This window comes from Varroa jacobsoni, unplaced genomic scaffold, assembly GCF_002532875.2.
Source record: "Varroa jacobsoni isolate VJ856 unplaced genomic scaffold, vjacob_1.0 scaffold_1474, whole genome shotgun sequence".
Lineage (NCBI taxonomy): Eukaryota > Metazoa > Arthropoda > Arachnida > Mesostigmata > Varroidae > Varroa > Varroa jacobsoni.
The window spans coordinates 14,736-38,078 of NW_019214376.1; the positions used below are offsets into that span (position 1 = coordinate 14,736).

The following is a 23,343-nucleotide window of genomic DNA, read 5'->3' on the forward strand; positions in this document are numbered from 1 at the left end:
GTTTTGATTGTGGATTGCTAGACTACACGAAAATTTGTTTCAGATCTAATAATAATAATAGAATATATATCGTATTATGTAAATGTATATCATGTCTCGTTCGACTGCATACTGGCTACTTATTCGGCTTGAAGCATTTGATATTATGTAATCAGAACGTGCAGCTATGGCAACCCATAGGTGTTAGGACCTTCTCGATGCACAAACCTGAAGAACAAGTTAAAGGAACTGTTAGAGTTACGTTCTTTCTAGTATAATACAAGCTTCAGTTCTGAGTTCGGCATCTTCTCGGCGTTGATTTAGCTGCCTGCGCTCTCAATCTGAAGAACTGAACTGGCGTTGCGTCAGGATCAACGGCCATACGTCTCATATTCACGTATATTTTCTAAGTATGCATATGAGTATATAATTATCACTGATTTTATTTACGTTTAGTATATTGGTCTACATATGTGATTTGCGCTGTGTAACAGCCATAAAAATATCCATATCCGCCATAAAAATTTCCATATCGCGATTGGTAACGACGCCATACCGATAGGCTAAAATGCCAGAATTTGATTGATACTATCGCTGTTTTCGAATCTACTAATACTAAGAAGTTGGTCATGGCCATCCCTGAGAAACCTGTCAGCTATGTGCATGTCAGCATTCCCGTCTCGATGGTGCGACCGAGTTAAAGCTGGCTGTAGCTAAGACAAACTTGACGCCTAACGATGTTGCTGAATGTATAGAGATGTGTTCTAAGAAGCGCTTTTCTCTTATAGTTTGAATATGATTTATATGTCGTACCCTTCCAAGTCGGCAAAAGCGAAGAACAGGCGAGGCATTTTGCCTTTATGGTGGGACACGTTACAGATGGTTGATACTGCGCTCTCAAATCGCGCTTTAAATTGTTTCAAATATAAATAACAACTCGCCTTGCTAATGAATATCGTTCAATTTCTTTTTATATAGGTTAAAAAAAAATTATGTGCACAGCACGTTTTTAAACTTTATGCCCTTTATTGTGCACAGTTCGTTCGGCTCATTAGACGCGTGTTACGCTCTGCGTCGCTGCGAGAACCCGCGGCAGATAGTCGACGACTGTCCACCACCAATAAAACATACAGAATATTTCACTCTGGAATGTATTATGTGTAGTTTCCTATTTGTCGCTTATCACAATTGTTGTAAAAGCTGTAGGCTGTCTACAGGCATTACGAGGACCGTCGTAACGAAGTTTTTGTGCGGCGCAAAACGACAGGGACCGATTAGAATATCCGAATTTACGCCAGTCGTTTTTTGCACAAACGATTGACCAACTCAGACCATCACTAAATCTATGTCGATAATCTAGAAACAGCGATTCCTAATAATATATGTAGGGACAATATATTTAATAAAAGTAATAAATAATAATAAAATGATATTGAAGAAACGAAGGAATTCTAGTTAGGTATATGAGAAATTGTTTTCTGTGTAATACCTCCAGACGCGTAGTCACCAAATGTGTATTTTAACTTCTAGCTAACTTGTTGGCCCGACCCAATAACAAGGTACCTACGATAAGGCAAGGAATAGGCGAAATCGGTTGAATCCGCTTATTTGACCTTCTAGTCAACGGTAACAATTTTAGATACATATGTATCTGTTCTTAATTAATTCAACAACAGGTAGTAACAATAGTTTATTAGTTAATCATCTAGCGTTAATAACCTAGCCATGCTTTTCATCTTTCTACTCTTCGTTGTTTTTCTGTCCAACAGATTGTCAATAATACAGTAGACCGAATAGTCACCGAATTGCTAATCACGATACATTGAAGGCGCACAGGTAGCTGTCACTCATCTTCACACGATGATAGTATAGCAGCTGAACTCACAAAAGGCTTATGCAAATGCACATGTCACACAGACGTAGTCGTAGGCTATAACAACCAGTTAGACGTTTGAGAAGAAATAGAAAAAAAAAACTAGTTAAGGCCTACAGCCGTACATGTCTGCTTTCATGTGGATGGAACCATGGTGCACATTCGTGTGGATTCGACGTATTTTTGTGTTTCTACACATACCAATATATCCGTTTCCGCAGATATTTGATGGTATCGATAAGTTATCCTATTTTGACTTTTATAGAATGCTATAATAAAGTGCTAAGGTTAAGGGTCTTTGACGAAGTCCAACGATACGGAATTTATGCAGAATCTCCTGCTAAACGGTTCCGGTCCGTCGTCGAACACGTGGCCTAGGTGGCTATTACATTTTTTGCACAGCACTTCGGTGCGGACCATTCCATGGGTGCCATCGTACTCACGCTTCACGTTTGTGGTCTCTTCGGAACCATTCTGTTTTGTGCCCATTGCCTACAATAAACAAAAACACCCTTCGTAATAACCTAACTGAACGACCGCACGGCATGCCAACACGCATATGGCAGCAAAGTACAATGTAGATGATTCCCATAGTACAAACCTGTCTGAAGCTAGGCCATCCGCAGTGATTAAATTTGTCCTCAGACCGGAAGAGATTGGCGCGACAGCAAATACAGACGTATGTCCCCTTTTCGCTATGCCTCAAATATTTGCCTGAAAATTATAGAGAATTGTATAAATATTGCCATCGCAATTTGTCAACCAATTCTCTAACCCTATTAACCCCCTCAATTAAACTATATATTTGAGTGTCCAAGTCAAAGATTGCACGTCAACTTGATTACATCGCTGATCTCGTAGGCATTAAAACAATATTCACAGGCAAAAAGTTTTCGGTCGGTCACTGAAGCTGTCCATGATGAATTCTCATGAAATTTGGCAAAGCTTCGTTCGTTGTCATTTGATATAAATTCATTAGCTGGCCAATTAAATGAGACCAAACTGAAGTTTTTACGATGATGATTTTTTAAAGGACTATTATGGAATTCATTATTCATTGCATGTACAATATCAAACATTTTACCCCTACACCACCACCTATTCAAATAAATACATATTATGGCGGGTAATACATGGATAAAGTACATGTGGCATTGAATGAGGAAATCAATCTTTTTTCATAATCTGTAGATGTGTTTTTTGCTAATTTTTTTTTAGATCAAATGAAAATTTGTCGATTTTGCTACTTTCAATGTTTGAGTAAAACCCTTAACAGGCTTTCAAGACAACATGTTTACTTTAACTACAATAAACAACTGCTAGGACAACGTGTGAAACTTAACGGTCTTTTTCTAGTATGGAGGTATGGAGTAATACGGAAGAACGAACTTACCCGATCCAGGCATTTCTGTGCCTTTGAGACGACACACTTTAAACGTTTCTCTGTCCAAACGTTTACGCCATTCATCTTGCGACACTTTTTTGAAATCTTCCGGTGCCTAATAAGAAAATATAATACAAACTTTAGGACCACTTTTTACCTAGTCCGACTAAATCAGATGCCTAATGTACCGCCTAATCTAAATTGGAAAACGAGATATTTTGGAAGTAATTACATTCTTCAACTACAGCTTGGTCTATCATGGGATAAGGATCTGCAAAAAATATTCTCCAAGCGTCAAACATGCCATTGCTAATTCGTACGGTTCTGGCTTGCTTTCGCACAAAAACTCAAGTTTTTTGCAAAAGTTTTTAGACAAACGCCACGCGTATACCGTTGAGATTTTACCCTGCCCACGAAAAACATTACGGCTGCCGCTATAATAACGGTCGAACAATTCGTCTCAACAAAAAATAGCGATTGCTCCCATTGGAACTAATGGGGAACTTCTGCGCATTAATATATCTCATTTTCCACAGCCTGGGTAAAATGACGCTATAGTGTACTCCGTGGTGGAGTCAACTTGGTGTTACATCAGGGACATTTCTAATACAAGTTTTTAATCATCGCCAAGCTTCAGACTTCAGGCGAACCACAGATCGTCTATTTTCACTAGTTGCACTTAAGAAGTTTGTGATAAAAAGTTCTAACAAAACAAAACTTAGGTTGTAATCGTTGCCTTTTAGATCAAGCGAAACACTACACTGGGAAAAAAATAGGCAAAATAGTTCCTCATATGCTAAATTTAATTTCGATGAAAGAATCTAGTTAGCGTATATGCATTGAGCGCACCACCTAAATCGCAATTAAATTGACGACCCCTAACGAAGCTTTGTCCAGAATGGCAGTGCGCCCAGTACGTCATTCACGATAAACACGACCCCCAATGGCTGTGCAGAAACCGAGGAGACCACGTTCTTTGCCCAGAACAAAACGTTAGAAGTAAGACGTCGTAAGAAGGACGCCTGGTGGCGAGTGAGCCGTAGCTGAATGGTGGGCAGGTGGATTTTTATTAACAAAACTTTGTAAGAAATTACTAGAATTTACATTAAAATAACGTACATCATGGTACAAAATAATCATAATAGTTAGCAGTATATCGCATATATGATAGGCAAGTTGCCGAAAACAAGAGCTTTCAATGATCATTTCTACATCCAGTTGTTGATTATGTATGAAGTTGTGTGACCGTTTTTACAACATGCGTCAACCCAATCGTCATGTTTAATATCAGTTTTTTAAATTGTCGATATAGCGATATTCTTTCAAAGCGTTTGTTACGAGGAAGCTTAAAACTAACTCAGGGATACTCGGACGAATTTAGAATAAATGTGCATTCAATGACTTCATTCGGCTCAAGATGATTCTCAGTGGTTATGTAAAATGAAAAAGCATAAAGCCACGATGATTTCGACATGCTTTTGTGTCTCTGAAATCGTATTTAATCCCGATGTGAAATCGCTGGGCCGCAGTTGACGCCAACTAGAATGGAACAAAAAGGTATTGTTCTAGTGAGAGAAGATTTGACTGAAAACGCTGTCACTGTTTGTCCTTGATAGGCCTTTTGGCAATGCCCAACTCCTAGGTTCGACTCTTATCCAACATGGATCGCAGTTTGTAAAAATGTATAAGATTTCTACTATAGGCTGGCTGGCTTAGCTTTTAATCAACAAACAATTGATCTTTATCGGATACAACGCTTCACAATCAAAGCAAACTCAATAAGTATCTTCAACACCTATCTATCTTATCCGTGCGAAAAATAAACCTACGGTAATAACTGAAGTGACCTAAATTCAGCGCTTCAATAAGACCACCTGCGCATCTACTAAGCATAATTGTTTAGATGAGCGTGTACGTGTCGTGCGTAACATGTCCTTAATTTAAACCGGATCTTGTAGAGAAACATTGTTTAGGACACGACACAGCTACGTGTATTTTTAGATAGTTCAAGTATTAAAAGTAATTGAATGTGGCTAAACTTGATTTAATTAACGTCTGTTTTATCGTGTTAGTGGATGTCTTGGTAATCCGTTTATGGGTTCATATCTGAAAGGTCTGTGACCACTAGTATGCTGAATGATATAAATGCAAAAGGAAGATGAACGATCATCCTTGTCAGTTGGGCAGCTAGAGTAGAGTATGATGATAGTTTGCTCAAATAGGAATGGCTCGAGGAATAACACAGTGGAATATGTTTCCAACATACATTTAGAGTTATTTAAGCTTCAGTAGTGAATATTTCGTAGAGTGGGTACAAAAATATTCCCTTGCATACTACTGCATAAAATTAACAAGAAAGAAAAAACTATACCTGTGAGCTCATTTCGTCAGTCACGTCCTCGTTATCCAATGCTGCTAGGTCTGTCTTAGAGCCCTGAGCGGGGCTCTCCTTTGAACTTTGGGACCCCACCGTGGACAGTTGAACTTTCACTGATGAACTAGTCGATTGTGCACAACATTGTCGTTGCAATATTGAATGGGCTCTAGAAAATACTAGAAGATATTTGTTAACGTTTTCGTAGAAGGATGCACTGCAACTTCTAAATAGATTCACCCTCCTTGCTATTGGCAAACGCACAAAACCATAATCGCTGGTGTTTTGTTGACTCTGACCACCGTTAAACAGCAAACGTGAACAATTAATATGGCTACGAATACGCGACCCATTAGCAATCGATCTGGGAAGAACGTTACACCAGCCCTTGGTCGTTGTGTCAATGGCGAACACCTGTGAGCTCCCAAATGGACTATGGTGTTTTTTGCGGATAGCAGTGATTTGAGGTACTGCGAATTTTCGGTGCAACGCAAATGCACTCGATGCTAACTGTGTTTTCGTGGCAAGTCCAACAGCGCTATTATCTGTGTTGAGTTCCCTCCTAGGATGTAAACAAGTTACTATCGAGTATGATAGGTACGCAATTGCCTTAGTTCCAATGTTATAACAGCCGTTGCGAGTACCACTAATAGCACCATAATACCAGACAATAGCACCGTGGCAAAACATCCGGAATTTTCAAAATCTATAGCGGCAACTAGATACCGCAGATGCTAGAACGGCGCCGATAGCTCACGTCGTATCGGACCAACACAGAATACGGCGATGTGAAGACTTTTTTGGGTGTCTGGAGCGCTGCTTGATCTGACGTACGAAGGACCAACTGTGTAATGGATAGGGTAGCCCGTCGAGACAACTAGTGTAGATGAGTCGTCCACATTTGTTTGTACTCTAAACACTGCTAGGTATCACGCGAGCTTATATCAAACGTTAGAACATAGCATAAAAGTAATGAATAAAACAATTTGCTCGTACGATGTATTTTCGCGTAAAAGTCGCGCTGATTTCTTCTCTGCGACAGTGTTTAGCATTCCTTCAGCATTCGCAAGTCCCTCGGAGGCACGGAATAAGTCGAACTGCTCCGATTCCTTCAAAATATCAGCTGTAAATTAAAAATACGTCATTGGCAGCCGTGCTTTCTACCGGTATATAGAGATTGTAATGCCAAATGTATACTCCTAATTATACAGTGTACAGTGTTTAATATATTTAAATATAAACTTGTGTGACCTTGCTGTTTACGTGACCCGTTTCCAGCTGGTAATAGTGCAACAAGCTAGTGGATGCTTAACACCCATTCCAAGGGTTAAGTTTACATAAAATCCGGCTAAGCGAACTGGGTAAAACTCATTATGAGTAAGCGATTAGTGGACAACCAATCATATAATACATCGCTTGACGTTCGATGCGTTATTAATACGAAATGTTCTGTTCTATCTAGTCCCGCTAACTAGCGCATTACCTTTTACTCATCATTGACTCTAGTTCTTTTTGAAGTGGATTCTATTTTTTTGCTTCTAGACTTACCCTGTTGTAACATTGCCTTTCTTTATGGACGCTAGTTTTTTTCTTTTCTTTATGTTTTGCAACTGAATCTTCAACACAGTTCGTTACAACACCTAGAAACGGGCTAGGTGCAAACATCTGCCAGTGACACTTCGTAGGTAGAGAGTGAATGGGTAGAGAGGAACTTACTAGGCGCTAAGATGTGAAAACTATGTTGCTAAAGATCTCTTACGCGTCAAATGTGGTGATAGTATTCTACAACAGCTAATTGCATTTTATCCTCTAATACCTGACTAGCAGAGAAAGATATTCATTTAAAATTATATACTTAATGCATCGTCTGCTGCTAACACAGAAAATGAGTAAATTTAAGAGCATTCGTTCATCAACTCTTACTCTAAGCTGTTGCTATTTGCAGTCCTGAAACGAAAGTTTTCGCAGTGTGCGTTCACGCAATAAATGCAAAGCTCTGCTTATGAAAGTCTATTGCCAGTTAAGCATAGCAGCAGTCAAACGAATTTCTGACGATTTTTTGCTTTTATTACAACACGTACGAATATTCTGCCTTTTAGTGTTGTGAACTCCCTTCTACGAAATAAATTTTCAGTCCATATACGCGACTGTACATAGGCCAAGCACTATTACGATTTATAGTCTTTGGAAAATAAAATACTAGCGAAATGATTTCATAGGCAATCTATTCAAGCTTCTCTTACTAGCATTTGCATATAAAAAGCGATCGGCGTCTTGTGCTGTCCTTCGAAAGTTTAGATTATCGCAAGTATATATATATATATATATATATATATATATAGAATGGAAAAATTTATATCAAAACAACGGTTACAACAACGCTCAGGCGTACTAATATCGCAATGGTTTCTCAATAATAATAAACGTGTGTTAAAGTATGTCCTTTGTATGTAAATCACCTTTATTTTGTAGATGTTTGTGTATAGACAATTATAATATATAAGTTTCTATTGAATACCTAATAATCTTTTTTAATTTAACTTCGCTTACTGGTTGACCTGCATATTTTCTTGCGTAACAACTTGACTGCCGGTCCATAGTTGAATTTATTTAGACCTAAATTATAGTAATACCTGAAGACACTTTTAGATTTTCGGATACGATTAAGCCTATGCCTATCCGCATTGCTATTCCGTGCTGAGACTGATGAAAGGGTTATAATTTTCCATATTGAAATGGCTTTGTATGCCACGCGCCGAATAAATTTACACTGTACATATTTGACAGTTTCAATTTGTTCTTTTATACAGCAAAGTGTTTGTTTTGATAGAATGAAACATGTAATAAGACTCATATAGAATTCAGGATTTTTCATAATAAACGAACGAGAAACAGGATTATACTGCACTAGTAGTAGCCCGAATTCTGTTGTTAAAATTCAAAATGGCTGTTACAATGATATTAACATCTCTGACACATCTGAATACATGAATAAGGGCTCCATTTATAACATATCGACGTTCACTCGCAGAGAACAGCAAACAGAAGTGATCAGATAGTTTTGTTTCCACTATGAGGACACATTTTTTTATAACCGTTTGACGTTTCTCAGGAGTATTAGAGGGACTGTACATTTCAGAATTATATACATTTGTTTTTTTGCAAAGGAGGAAATCGGTAGTAGTCTAGAATGAAAATTCGTTTCAGGGCAAGACTCTTGCAGGGCACCATATAAGAAGAAAACTCCTTATCTATTAAAATTATTATCATGTTTAATATGAAACTATTTGTTCACAACTTACTAAGATACTAGCTATGCGAGTAAGTTGTGAACAATATATAATAGATAGGCTGTATGTCTATCGATGTTAATCCATCTATTTGTTTGTCTAGAATGACTCATTCTATCTAACTTCTCAGAAAAATTAAGGCATAAACAATGAAATATGACTCTGCTGATGTTGTACATGGCTTGATCTTGCATGTATTTAAGTTACTAAAATTTTGTAAAGAATGAAAAATCTTGGATTGTATTTTAGTTTGCTAAAACTAGGTTGATCTTCACCTATTGAGCCCACGAATGAAAAAGGAGTTAACAAGGTGTTTTTTAAATGATATAGAAGCGGTTATCAGCTATATGACTTGTCTATAGTGGCCAATATTCACTCAATGCAGTTCTTATATTAACTCCTTACAAACGTATAGAACAAAAAGCTTGCCTAAAACCCCGGTTTAAAGGTTCAATGCCCTCTTTGATCCACCAAACAAAAAATACAGAGGTTCCGATCTCAGTTCATAAACTATACTCAAATGCTACATTACGCCTATCAGGTAATAGCTTCATTTTTTTCTATTATTCCTATTTGAGAGATCTACAAAATTGATTAGGAATTAGATGGAATGAACACGAATCATCATAATCGTATGCGGAACACAAAAATGACTGAGAAAAGAACCCACTAAATAAGGTCCTTACTTACACTGATTGGTTTTCGTTCTGTTACTTTCGTTCTTGGATCCAGTAGCCTCTTTTCTTAAGAACTGGTTATTGCGAAAAAGATTATGTAGAAGCGATGAAGTTTAAGTTCTTAAGTTATTCCGAATCGTCTTTCGTAGTTTTAACTAATCATTCTGCTTTATTGTCCTTAATTCATCAGTTGTTTATCGGTCAACTGCTAGATAAACGAGTGCTGCGTTTTTGAACGTGTCTAATAGTCGTATGTAACGTTCTGCAGGTATTTAAAACTGACGACTGCTGCGGGGGCATTGAAAGGGTTAGTAGAAAGTCCAAATTAAAGTTTAGTCTTCAGCTGAGAGTCAGTAATTCCAATAAGATTATCTGTTGTGTTTCAGGCGGATGGCTTTCGCAGTTCAGGTGGGTCGTTAAAGGACAAGGTCTTTCGATGAAGATCTGAAATCCGCTCTTAGTGGGCCCTGATTGCTGTATTGTGCTGCTATATTTTGACTTAAGATGATCCGCGTGGCGTTGGTCGACCTCAGCGGGACATTGCACGTTGGAGACAATGTTACACGTGACGCACCAGGAGCTCTCAAACGGTATTGCGCTTATGGCTGATAACTCGACTGGATCCGTGTCCATCCAAGAGAGGCTCCACTGCAGTTAGTGAACAGAAAAATGCTCTCGCTCTGCTTGCAAATGTGTTCGGAACATTGTAATCGAAAAGCTTGCTGCTCGTTCAAAGTTCCCATTGTTTTATTCTGGAAAGGGTCCTGACAAAGACTAGTTACCCTTTTGTTCTATCCAAACGCTTGTAATACATTGAAATCACTTTATAATGTTCCTAAATTTACTTTGGTACTTTGATTTTCGAAATATGCATGCTCATCTCATGTGGCTATTGTGCTAAGGTAATATCTTTTATTAACGTTCAGCGACTTTGAATAGAATTTGTATGGAATTACAATAATGATAAAATCTTTTAGCGTTTCCTAACATTAATACACCTCAACTATGGGTTACGAATTGAATTACGACGACTAGCGGGTTTTTCAAACATTCCTACAAGCAGGGTCAGGTCAGAATCTGATACATTCGGAAATTGCTAATCACTCGCAATAGCTGACTGTGTTTGTTTTTATTATATAACTATCTACTTTACTAGTCAAAAAATTTTATTAGGGTGGTAGTTGCTCGTTAAGCATGCGGACTTTTGGATAGATTTTCATGTATGGGTCGTATATCGTGGAGTGTCGAGACGGATCCGTGGGTGCTTTAATGAAATTCCTACCTGGGCCCGAATGACGCTTTTGATTGATGTGTTACCTTCTTTGTGTGTTAACGAAGGCTTCGAGATGCTGGTGTAAAAGTGCGGTTCGTAACAAACACGACAAAAGAATCATCAACAAAACTTCATTCACGTCTCCTATCACTGGGATTCGACATCGATCGTAACGAAATATTCTCATCGCTAATCGCAGCTAGAAACTATGTTAGGTGAGTGCAACGAATGAACGTAACCCAGCAAGTCTGCCGCCTCTGTTTACGTAAGAAACCGTTTCACTTTAGGACAATTTCGATTGTTATCAGCTCGTACACTTTACACCTGTAATGTAAACTAAGTAATGAAAGCGTAGCTGAAACTAGTAGCACTTTTCCAATGAGCTAATCACGCCGTCTAACGTATCTTATTATATGTGATTTAGCGCTCCTATGACGCTAGGGGCTGATTTAATTTATTACGTATCTTTCTAACCATCGGTAGGTAAACTCGGTAACGTCAAAGATGACGGCACAAACAAGAAGTCCGAATGGGGACCGCCGTTCTGAGCAAGCTTCCTTCGTATCTGTTTATAAGGGTAGACTAGGAACTGTGAGAAGGCATTTGATAGATGCCGTCGACGACTAACTTATGAATGACCAGCATCATTTTTTCGCGCAGCGAGCCTCATGAAATATGGAACTATTCCGATCACTAGGAGTGATCTAAGTTGCGCCGAAGTTTCACTTTATTAAGATATCAAGAAGGAATTGTATATAGGTATTAAGATAACTAAGCATGGGCAGCCTGAGCTACGGGTTCAAGACATAGAGATATGTTTAATAAATTAGCTCAACTAGTACAAAGTGACATCACCGATCTGCTGAATGGCAGCTGTTATTGTTTCTACATAACATATAATGGACCGGACGGGACGGAAGGGGTCTGCAAGGAACTGGGAGAATCGCTGTAAAGGACTATGGTAAGGCCGCTTCCGACTGCTCATTTGAAGATGTCCCTCTAATCGAAAGGTTTCGACTTCGACTCCCTGAAATCAATAATAAAACAAGCCATAAAATCTCAAATGATCAAGGTAACATTAAATGCAATAGTGTTATTAATACATGAATTAGTTGATAATATTTTCCGTTCTAGCAGGGTTGGGATAGCAAATAGCTTTAACCTTGACAAACTAAAACGCACTTGTCAGCCCCGATAGTCCTGTTTATCAGTGATATCGTTTGCTTTGCCCTGTCGCAAACAGTTGGGTTATTAACGTATCAGGTTAAGTAGAAATGACATTAGCGTTTATTTGAAACGTGGATAAGTTTAGCTCAAAAGGCATCGAAGGCAGGCTGCATTTACTCCTACAAACAGGTTTGTAGATGAGAGCCAAAACATTTGTTGTGTATTATGGTTTTTTTCATTCTGAAGTGGAGTGGGAATGTTTATTACGCATGTATAGACAGAGAGGAGACTGCTTACAGTTCTATTTCAAAGTTTCGGCCTACTGTTCCGGATTGAGAACAAGTGAAAGTTGTTTTACAGCGTATTACCTGAAACAACTAGAATTGCGCGTTTGCCCTCAACAAAATAACGTACCATTGAAAGAAAGGGAGAAGCTGGGCGTAAGCGAGCATGCAACGGCAATCTGTTATACACTAAGCGACCTACGCACTCGTTTCATGTAAATAAAATACATGTTTACATTCATTACGTGATGGGCTATGTGACTGCTTTTCTGGTTTATGGAGAGGTTGCCTGATAGATGCTGTGTACTGCTGAAAGATTACTTTGGTCGCTCCATATAATAAGCGACACACTTTTAATGTTTATGTTTTGACTTAAGTGATTGAAATTATGTGATGCTGAACGAATTACATTCTATACTACCAGCAGCTCGTCTTCTACTGTTTACTTCTCGTCCTTAATTAAATTTTATAATAATTAATTGTATCCAAATATGTACGTGAAACGCGCTCATAGATAGGGCACCCTTATTATTTGATAGTATGGAGCCTATGACAGTGTCGCACAAATAGGACTTGCGTCTGATATTACGCTCATTGCTCACAGGCACACATTGGTTCAGATTGCACATCTTAAAAGCTAAATATGAAAAAATGGGTTTCGAACTGTTTGCTAACTTGCTTTGCCTATTTTACTTCATTGATTCAAATATTAAAAATGTTATGTGTACAGATACTGTCCAACTATTATGTTAATTTCACATCCTGTTTAGTTCATTAATATATATACATGAGATGGATTATTTATGTATGCACGTATCGGCATTTTTACTCAACCTAAATGGGCGCGATGTAGGAAACATCAACTTCGACCGTATCTTCTCGTTCACGACGACGCAATGGAGGACTTTAAGGAGCTGGATGGACAATCAAACGTAAACGCCGTTCTGGTTGGACTTGCTCCGGAAAAATTTACCTACGACAAACTCAATGAGGTAAAATATGTCTAAAAGCCTCTTGTGGTATGTATACAACTATCTCTACGGTTAATAAACCAATACGCTTTTGTCATCGCTGACTTTTCCGGCTTACTATGTTGTCGGGTGCTGCAGTAGAAAAATGAACCCGACAAATTGACTCCAACTGTTTAAAGATAAAGTAACCAACGTTACCCTTATGGATTGTAAAGGATGACTAATATCACTATTTTGTTAACAACAGGACTAAGCGTTGTTTGTTGTTGTGCTTTAGCTTTAATTATCTAATCACTTCCTTTTGCAAACAAGATAGCGTAGTATAAACTACATAGACAATGTGCTCTTACAAAAGCTCCAATGACGTCCTCCACGAATTTTACGGAAATGAAGGCTTTTCAGATCCTCCTAAACGGTGGTCAGCTAATCGCGATTCACAAAGGTCGGTACTATCGAGCTGATGGTGGATTGGCGCTGGGACCAGGTCCATTCGTTGCGGGGTTAGAATATGCCACCGGAATCCAGGCCGAAATAGTCGGAAAGCCTAATGAATTGTTCTTCCGACAAGCGCTACAAGGCATGGCAGAAAATCCTAGCGAAGCAGTCATGATTGGCGATGTAAGCTAGTTTTTTTTTTAATTATAATGTTCTGTACATTAACAATTTCTTCTCCAGATCCGCTGTTTACCATTACATGTGAATGGCTATTTATAAGTACCTTCAGCAGATTGTGCTTAACATGGATACACCAATTACAATCGCTTCGGTTAGATCGCTTCGTTTACTGGATGATTATACATACTTGTAAATAAAGCCATGTTTAGTAGCGTTGTTCTTTTTACTTTTTGCTCTGTAGGATATTATGGACGATATTCAAGGGGCAATGGATGCAGGAATAAACGCGATTTTGGTAAAGACAGGTAAATACTTGGCCGGCGACGAACGCAAGTCGCGGAAGCGGCCTACGGCTGCTGTAGATGACTTCAATCAGGCGGTGGATTTCATTATACAGCACAATCGGGATGAAGGTACCCGTAATACTAAGTAGCCACAAAATAGCTAATGTACAACGCATACATTGAAAAATATAATAAACCCACCTCATCGTATGGGCAATATCTATGTTTACCTACATGCTGGAGGTCAAGAGTGTCATTATTTTGAGAATGATTTATAGTTGTATGTAATATCGAGCACCCTATTCTTTCTTCTATTACTCCGCTACAGACACATACGATGTAGCGAATCTTTGTAGATAACCTCAGCCAGAGAGCCCTGGCTGAACATACAACAGTTTAGACTATTTAGGCAATGCCGTCATGAGCAGGAAAAGCCTGTGATAAGGGATTGATGCTAGACGGTTTCATATAAACTTAAAAACAGGATTCTTTCAATAATGTTTATTAGGGTAAATCTAAAGGGCTCTGTATGAAACCTACTTTGATCGCAACTTACGTTTAGGTATTAACTACTAGTTCACATTGACGTAATTTGCTCATAGAGTGGATTACGATTTGATTAACGAGCAGACTTGGGCGGATTTAAACGACAACTACATGTTGGCCGTTGCGTTGCAACGGTATCCGTCTAACCGTATAATTTAGTAAGTAAAAAGAAAGGCACCATCAGTGTATGGACCGGACTCTCAAACAGTTGAATTGGAATACGCCAAACGAAAAGGTCGCTCGTCCCAAACTATACTGTATTATAGGGAAAGGCATACACCTCCAAATCGTAAATTATTGTCTCGACTTAACTTGACTCCATGAAGTTGTCACCTTGAAAAACTCCCTACGAAAGTTTCAAGTCGTCCTGAAGCTTTCGTTTTACGCCTTGGTTTTTCCTTAGAAAAGACAGGCGTTCTCTATGAGTACTACTACCGTGGCATCGCGACTACAGAGAGGTCCAACTGCTTCGCGTCGCCGGCAAGTTTGTTTCCGCTAGATAAACCACATAGTGGGCTCGGGGATTTCCATCCCCCCTGCTGCTTCTTTTCGTTTGCTTGCAGCTCCTGTCTTCAAAATCAGTTTCGGTGCGGAATCTATACTGTGAGGGTTCTTTCACCCTGTACTTTGCCCAGGTTTAGTCAACGCGCCTGAGGAGCGTCAGCAGGTTCACCCAGTCTCCACAGTTATCTAGAGAGATAAACTCGGGAATATTTTAGCCAATTTAGATCATTTAAACGTGGCGCTTACTTACGCGCGGCCGAACGACCTACCTTTGGCTCGGAAGAAAAGTTGCTATTGCATCACCGAGTCGTTACGAGTTAGCTTTTTGAGTGACGATATCAAGTGCAGCAGTAGGGACGGCGGTCCATATTTTGTTCGTAAAATACTTCTGCCACCCTTAAATTATTTGCTACAAAGTCTGTCTACCCCTTTCGTAACCTTTTCGGTTGTGTCATTGTTGTAACGTTTTTGCTTCATGTATGTGAGAAAAGATTGTGAAGGGCGTACATTAAGCCCATTTTGTTCCTGGTAGGGTACAGACTAGTCATCATTTATCCCTGCATTGTGTATCTAAATTTGGATGTTTTTTCATGTATTGTTTCTATGAGTGTATTTAAGTAAATATACGTCTTTTCACGAAATGTTTTGCATGTGCAAGAAATGTCCTTCCTCACGGTCATGTTTACTTAAAATAACCAGCATTCACTGGAATTACATATTTACTTCAAGATCCCTCACTAGTTATTTTCAATGCCTTTTCTATTCCGCAAATAATTTTTGAAATCATTTGCGTCTAACAATACTGGTAGGTGTTACCTTGCTAAAATGTCGTTTGAATTCTCTATGTATAGAGAATGCCGACAGAACGAAATTCTCAGTTGATAGCAGGCCAAATGTCTCAAAAATGCAAGGGCTGGAAACGACTAGAAAATTCAAGGGGTGCAAAAGGCGCAGAAAGTCGTAAAAAAACTAACCATTGGGTCTTATCTCGACAACCTAATCGACAGTTGATATTCTACTCTTCAAATGGTTATTAATTTTTAAATGAAAAATCCGAGTAAATAAATGTTTTTTTAGCCTAATTAAGTTCCTCAGGCTTATAATATATCGATTTTCCGCTTTGCCTTCTAAAAATCGCTCTCGAATTTTTCAGAGGCCGCATGAAAACTGACTATAACGTAGATAGTCTATTGCGGCTAAAAGAAAAAGTTTCTAGTCTCGGCGAGAGTTTATCTCGCATAAACTCATTCGATAATAACTGATCTTCTCTTAAATTCGGAAAACTCTTTACTATTTATTGCTATGGTGACCTTTCCATTTTGTATTAAGAATAGCAAGTGAACGTATACCCGTCACGATCAGCAGCCCACCAAAGTTCGTTCGATATTAAATGTTCCACCTTACATATATGTATATGCATACATATAAGCATCTTGCACGCAAATATGGAATTTGTATGAATGGATCGTTGAGGATTAGAATATTTAAACAGGTTAGGGAACTATGAAAATATCAAGTATCAAAATATGGATGTTAAGGGTCACTAAGGGTAGAGGTTTGTTTATGTGCTACATGCACAGCCGCCTTATACTTTGGCCTCGTACGCAACATGAGCGAAAAACGGCCTGTTATTTAAAGTTTTTTCCTTGTAAAATAGCTTACTAACTAAGTTATGTCATTTACCAGAAAAAAAAACAAGAAGGGCAAATTTAGCTATATGTATATAGAACGCAGCGTTGGAGGTGAGCTAAAAACAGAATTTAAGTTTCGATGGTCAACTTCAAACTTTTCAAGATAGGCTCTGCCGTTCTCAAAACTTAAAAATTTCTCTCCCCAGAGTGTACTAGTAAGCATACTATGTCACCCCTTTAACAGATGCAAAGCTAAAACTTGCTTATGCGGTGTCCAATTTAAGTTGACTCGCTCACGGCTACATGCCGCCGTCTGCATAAGCTTGCCGCGGATCTAAAACCTTGCATAAGCGTTTTTTCATATTGATTTAGACGTTGTATTTGCTGCTATTACACTGACTACTGAGTAGCTCGCATACTTTTTGCAAAACAAAGGATCCCTTTTGTCTTAGGCGCGCTCAAGATACCGGCATGTTTGGCGCGCAATTTAAAATTGTTATGACCTGTTGTTGTGAAGTGCTCCATACCCATATGGCGGCTAAAGAGTAATGAGCGAAAACATGACCCTCTTAATGACCTTGGAAGAATCACAAGGGAATTTACCTCCCACACATCTGCGACGCTTCTTCAGACAGCCCTGGGTATGAACGGCCAAGCAGGTTGCTGAATACTGCAGGCTTTCAAAGCAGTAAGTGATGGATACGAACAATGGCGTGAATTGTACGAGAAACTGGTGCCGGTGGTGGCGAAGAGGTAGCGTGTTTGCATAATAGAGTTGAGAAACACGCAAATGATTTGCGTTCGAATCGGCGCGCGGGCACACGGTCCGCCTCGTGCTAGAAGCCAGTCGTCTGATGGAATGCCTAACGGCGGTAGCGGACTTGAAGCTCTTGAATGATACTAACCGAAACGCGTAACTCTTACCTACGTACTCAAATAATTTTTGTGTTGACCACACGAATCAAGTTACTGATCGGCTAAAATAGAAGTGTCGTATCACTTGATTATTTTTTTCTGTTAGCGTTTATCTTAGATATACATCGACAAGCTTAGAAATCGTGATTTTTTGTTTTTTTATTCCTAGGAGAAAAATAGTTTGTTGCTTGTATAGAACGAATTATAATGTACACTTTACAAATCATGAACTTTTAGTAAGCATTGTCAAAAAACAATGCATAACACTGTGCTCCTATACAGAAATTCTAGCTAGCCGAAAAAACCAGTTTTTTTAAAAATCGGCGGTTTATTTCTTAACATTTGTTTCGAATATAAATGGATAGTTTTCGCAATATAGGCGCAACTGCCACGTCTCGTGAAGCAGAGAAGTTTTTCATCGAAAACGGATACATTTGCTAGTTGTAGGCACGACAAATCCATCGGATATTTATCGACGTGTTTGCGATCCTTCCCTATTTCACTTATCTGTATATGTGTATTTTTCATCAAAATGCGATTCATATTGTACTCACAGCAAATGAATTATATATATATGGAAACTACGTTTGCGTTCTACCTTGTGTGCCGCGTGTTCTTCTGCGTCCGGGTGGTACTAAGAGCGATGGAGTGGTTTCTACTCATTTTCAGCTTTCGCCAGCTACAGTATTCCCGTACTGTAACATTCGCGGCTAGTGCTTGCGAGCTGATGAGGATCGAATTCACACAGGTGGGCTTTGCTTCGCATACTCAGAAAAAAAAACAGCGACGAAACAACGACAGGGGCCTTTTGCCTTCAGCTATTGTGGCTCACCCACATCGCAGTCTAGTTGTAGGAAAAGATCATTTGTAATCGGACCATTCTTGTTGCAAGTACCAGCTTTTATGGAATCGACTAAGTTAAGAAAATGATCGTTCTCTAGCAGATGAACGTATGTACAAATTTCGACATTAAACCCATTAGTCCAACACTGTCTTGTCTTGTACATACTTTTGGAAGGTGTTCATGGTGAAGTAAATCTCTACCAACGTGCGCGCGTTGCCAAGCAATAGAACGGGTGGGCACAGCACGGTACGGCACGGTGGTCAGTTAGGTGACAACTATCTTAATACGAACTTACTATTTACAGAGATGCCTAAAGGTAGTACCGCACGTAAAACTTGAAACGTATAACCTAGTACTCTCATCCTACAGGATTAGCTTACGATTTCTTTTAACTTCCGTTCCCTAAACTTTAATATCATAAATCGTTAGCCTCAAGGCAAAGGATAGCGCAAAGGACAAAACAATAGTAAAGCTGTTTTAAGTCGTAGTCCATATATACCAATATCCTTATATTATTTGACAGTAATCAAATCATTTCTGGTTACTAATTGTTTTATCATGTTTTACTGCCCTGTGGTCAGTCTGCAGGAAAAACACTTCCTGCAAATGTTAATCATTTTAAGGACGGTACTTTCTGTTCGGATGTTGTATATATTGTGTTTGAGTTTGTTTCAAGAGTTGCGACGCCATACGCACAGAAAACTGGAATGGAACAGATTCTTTCTGCCTTATTCGTTCAGGCACAGTGCAGTCCTTTACAATTTCTGAGTAGGTCAAAATTTTAGCAAGCCTAGTGTCCACGCCTGTCGTTCTCACCTAACTCTTTTATTTACATACACTTCGAATCATAGCCAATGGTTACTTACTCGCATAATCAGCTGCTAACAGTTCGTGCAGAATACGTTTCATAATTTTGACGTATAGCAGTGAGGGGAGTGCTTTTCCCATGACGTGGATTCGATTCGCGCTGAAGGCTAAAAGGATTTTTACATTAAAACGGTACTTTGGTTTCTTATCCCACTTGGTAGTAGCAGCGGCCGTAACCGTGTATCACTTTTACGCATGAAACAGCAGTTGCTTGTTAGTGCCGACAGTTGTAACTATTGCAACGTTCAACACGTCCTGCACGTCTCATCGTTCATATGGGTACAGGCATCGTGGATCCTTATCTAGCTTCTATAATACTTCACATTAAGGCTATATTCTGCAACGTCAGCCTGCGGAAGGCTTCAGCGGGCCCAATCGTACCGTAAGCTTCTACTGGATGAAGCTTGTAGTAAAATTTTGCTGTTCAGGTTTAGCGTAATTTAAAATACAGAAAGGAGGGGCTGATACACAATCGCAGGCTAACAAAAAAAAAACCTTTGAATTAGGTAAATGTAGAATGAGCACACTAAGCTTAGATACTCATGGGAAATCAACCTGGTAGAGATTCACGAAAGCTAAGTACTTAACAGAGTAATGTTTCGCCATTTTATATAAAACTGCGCGCATTCATGTGCACCCATAGAACATGCATACGCAAGAACGACCGTTACCACTCATACTGATAGAAATATCCGCCCATAGAACAGCTTTACTATCTATCCTCACTTCAACCTACATCCTGAGAGCGTGTTTCCGTCTGCTTTTATCTTTTCTGGCAACTCTCTCGGTTCTCTAATATGTGCCATAATATCATTGTTCATTAACCTTTTTCTTTCGCTTCTATCTGCTATGATTTCATCTCGTCGATTTTTTTGCTACTACTGTCGTTATTTGTAGTTGTTTTTGATCATGGTGCTGCCATAGAAGTCATCCTCCACCGCTGTTCTAATTGCTACTAGTACCAAGGTCATCATAATGATCATGATCGTGATTCTCAGTGGTTCGTCATTTGTCACACTACTCACTCGTTTCGAAGTAGTTGTCTCCCGTTCAGTTCCGCAGCCATTCTCGTTCGTTGCTGCCAGCTCGGCTATAGAGTCCCTCTACGCTAATTCTCTAGATAATTTCCACTGTCTAACCTCCGTTTAAACGGCAAAGTTTCGTTGTGTCAATCTTTGTGATCATAGGGCACCGGCCCGTTAACATTGTCGTCGTAGGCGGCGTACTTTTTGTCACATGTCTTCTACTGATTTTCTGCTCGTTATTTGCCGCTCTTCTTAAGGAAAGTTCTTTGTCTCTTTTCTGTATGCGAGCTCCCCATTCGTATAGTCTAGTCGCCCGTAGTCCGATCCTCGCAATTCCTTGACACAAATCTCCATCCCGCCATCGCCTTCACAAGCCTTCCTTTCCTTTTCAGTTCTTTTAGTAGAAAAGGTTCCTTGTACGGTGTCCCTGTTGCCGACTTGGGGACGATTGATGTTCATCTCTTTTTAGGCGTTCGACGTTCGTCCGTCTCCAGTGGCGCCGCAAAAACTCATCGACCAGCAGGTCATGGCCACCGCAATCTCGTTGGGTTATTTTATGGCGCCGCCGCCGCTGGCAGCTAGTGCTTGGTTTAGATTCTTCCATGTGACCGAACACTTCGTCCACCGACCAGTAGCAGCAGCGGCGTCTTCGCTCTCCCGAATCGGCGCGTTCGCTGGGCGTTCTTGGCTGCGCTATCGTCACCAGCGTCGTTTCGTTCCCAAGTTACGTTACTACTCTATGAGGAGCCAAAGAGATGTAAAAGAAAAGAATTTTCATTCCTAGCGCATACCATCGCTGCTTACCACCGCGGCAATTGAAATAGCAGCTGGAGTAAGAACAGACACCGCGGGAACGGCAAGGCATTACCCTCCTCCCGCCGCTGGAAGGCTGCTGCTGTTGTTGCTCCCAGAATCGCTAGTATCACCGGCACCATCTTTCACATGACCGTGGCGACGGCTGAAACTACTACCCCCGTCGTGCTCATCTTATAACGCTATTCCTAGATCAGTTGTCTTTTCGATCTTACATTCCCAGCTGTATCGCATTTTCAGCGATGCTATCCAATGTGTAGTGCTAACTAGTCAACCGACTCAACGCCCATATTCAAATATGTACTCTCGGACGGCAGGGAAAATAAGCTAAGATGTAATTATTGCTTGCTTCCGCCCGTTGCTTAGCCACCGACTTTTGCTGCGCGACTGCAGAACGAGATGGATAGAAAGAAAATGGTAGGCGGGTTCGGTCAAACGAAGGGCTAAGCAACAAAACAACGGTGTAGGCTTAGGAGCGTACTGTTCTAGACACCCTGTGACGAAGAATGTTCGCTATGCAGCGGCGGCTGCCAGTGGTCAACGAACAAACGGAAGTGAATCACTGGATAGGGAAAAAAACATAAAAGGTAGGGAGACGAATTGTTGAAAAGGAGACGCGAAATAAGAAGCACAAACGGCCGATTGGTGGTTTTCTTATTAGGCACCGGCGTTGCTGCTGCCGACATTGACTTACTTCAGACTGGGTGACGTACTAAAAAGCCAGCAGATAAGGAACCATTAATATACACACTAGCATAAGGGATAAACATAGTATCTTCTGCTTACTTTTAAGCAGAACATTTCCCAAAAAAGGGTACAGATGTCTAGTCGTGAGGTAGATCTACAGGCTGATAGCGATCACAGGTTCGATGAATTCACTGTACAAGAAAAGTAGACTCTAGTGGCATTATCGTACTGAAGGCGACGTTGCGCACCCATAATACAGGATATCAGCTTAAAATTAAAAAAACTATATATATGGTATAAAGGCCCTCTGATAGACGAGCGCATGCCGCTAAAAACTACCATGCTAGAGTCGTCTGACAAAAATTTTCAACTTGCAAAGCCGCGTCAATTTGCGCAGCAGTTGTACGCATATGGTTCACGGGGCAATTACGCTTACGACGAACTCCAGCCAACCTTAGTGTTACGTTCTTGATAGAAAATAGCACGATAATGCCCATTGACCTACAGGTACACTGTAACAATATTCCGCAATTTTTACCATTGACGACGAGAGCTGCTCATCCTTTCAGTAACTCCTGATTCAATATGTCCAGTAGTTACCCATGGACTTCGTCGGTATTCAGTCGAATTCCTTTTCGTCAACTGAAATTTTGTAAACAGCAGCAGCGAGGATTGGCATCAGCGATGGACAAGATCGTTATTTGCATGGTGGAAACCAATGGCAAATTTATTGTGAGCTGTCACTCGTACTCACCTCGGTCAATTTTATCTCTCAAGGGCCGCCGGGGGTCATGGAGCGGGACGCAGCTACGGGAGTAGGGACAAGACGGCCCAGGGATTGTGAAGGACATTCTAAAACCGAGAACGTCGCTTGTTTGAAACGACCATTCAAGTTTGCCCTACGATATCGCTCTTCGTAGCATTTTCCCTTTTGGTAAAAGCCAATGATTTTCAAATGGGATTTTTAAACTGAAATCTTGAGCAGCACTGCAACTCAGCCGTAGGCAACCTATGGAAAACAATCAAATATCAAGTGAATATATTCATCTCTTACGAATATGTTCGGCGAATGAAAGCACCAGAAATGATGTCTTTGCTAATAGTGCAGAAATAAACTTCGCTAGGGGCTCGGGTCGATGAAGAAGAGCCTTCAACTTTCGATCTCGAAAATCGTCAATCGAAAGCTGGCTTTTTCGTGAAAGGAAAAAGATAATCAAACGGAAACTAACTATTTATCGATGGTATCCACGGTTGCAGAAACTTAGGTAGCTGAAAAAGCATCTGCTTATAGATATATTAATATAGGTACCCAACGCAGGCATTCAAGCACTTAGGTCGTG

General features: G+C 39.9%; 2 protein-coding genes across 7 annotated transcripts; one reads left to right on the top strand and one right to left on the bottom strand.

Annotated features, from left to right (window-relative positions):
* Window positions 1-1,656: 1,656 nt before the first annotated feature.
* On the bottom strand, window positions 1,657-6,447 carry LOC111270461 (uncharacterized). The gene is made up of 4 exons (XM_022850701.2): window positions 5,608-6,447; window positions 3,246-3,351; window positions 2,454-2,566; window positions 1,657-2,344 (listed from the first exon to the last, which is right to left on the bottom strand). The coding sequence occupies exons 1-4, from the start codon at window positions 6,298-6,300 to the stop codon at window positions 2,141-2,143; spliced, it is 1,116 nt and encodes a 371-aa protein (XP_022706436.1). The 5' UTR covers window positions 6,301-6,447; the 3' UTR covers window positions 1,657-2,140.
* On the top strand, window positions 4,436-14,413 carry LOC111270462 (haloacid dehalogenase-like hydrolase domain-containing protein 2). 6 transcript variants are annotated; one of them, XM_022850705.2, is made up of 7 exons: window positions 6,777-6,971; window positions 9,846-9,884; window positions 9,964-10,167; window positions 10,916-11,065; window positions 13,155-13,293; window positions 13,666-13,890; window positions 14,129-14,413. In XM_022850705.2, the coding sequence occupies exons 3-7, from the start codon at window positions 10,082-10,084 to the stop codon at window positions 14,318-14,320; spliced, it is 792 nt and encodes a 263-aa protein (XP_022706440.1). In that variant the 5' UTR covers window positions 6,777-6,971; window positions 9,846-9,884; window positions 9,964-10,081; the 3' UTR covers window positions 14,321-14,413. The 6 variants fall into 6 exon arrangements, with proteins under 6 accessions (XP_022706443.1, XP_022706442.1, XP_022706441.1 ...); XM_022850708.2 differs by lacking the exons at window positions 6,777-6,971; window positions 9,846-9,884 and adding an exon at window positions 4,436-4,793; XM_022850707.2 differs by lacking the exons at window positions 6,777-6,971; window positions 9,846-9,884 and adding an exon at window positions 6,680-6,776.
* Window positions 14,414-23,343: the final 8,930 nt, after the last annotated feature.

What these genes read in the sequence shown, in the direction of transcription:
- LOC111270461 (XM_022850701.2), bottom strand. Translation starts at nt 6,300, where the DNA reads ATGTTTTGCCACGGTGCTATTGTCTGGTATTATGGTGCTATTAGTGGT. An exon ending in CACAGAAATGCCTGGATCGG is followed by an intron (nt 2,567 to 3,245) that starts GTAAGTTCGTTC and finishes TATAATTTTCAG; the next exon opens with GCAAATATTTGAGGCATAGC. An exon ending in GATGGCCTAGCTTCAGACAG is followed by an intron (nt 2,345 to 2,453) that starts GTTTGTACTATG and finishes TGTTTATTGTAG; the next exon opens with GCAATGGGCACAAAACAGAA.
- LOC111270462 (XM_022850708.2), top strand. Translation starts at nt 10,082, where the DNA reads ATGATCCGCGTGGCGTTGGTCGACCTCAGCGGGACATTGCACGTTGGA. An exon ending in GCACCAGGAGCTCTCAAACG is followed by an intron (nt 10,168 to 10,915) that starts GTATTGCGCTTA and finishes GTGTTAACGAAG; the next exon opens with GCTTCGAGATGCTGGTGTAA. An exon ending in AAGCAGTCATGATTGGCGAT is followed by an intron (nt 13,891 to 14,128) that starts GTAAGCTAGTTT and finishes TTTGCTCTGTAG; the next exon opens with GATATTATGGACGATATTCA.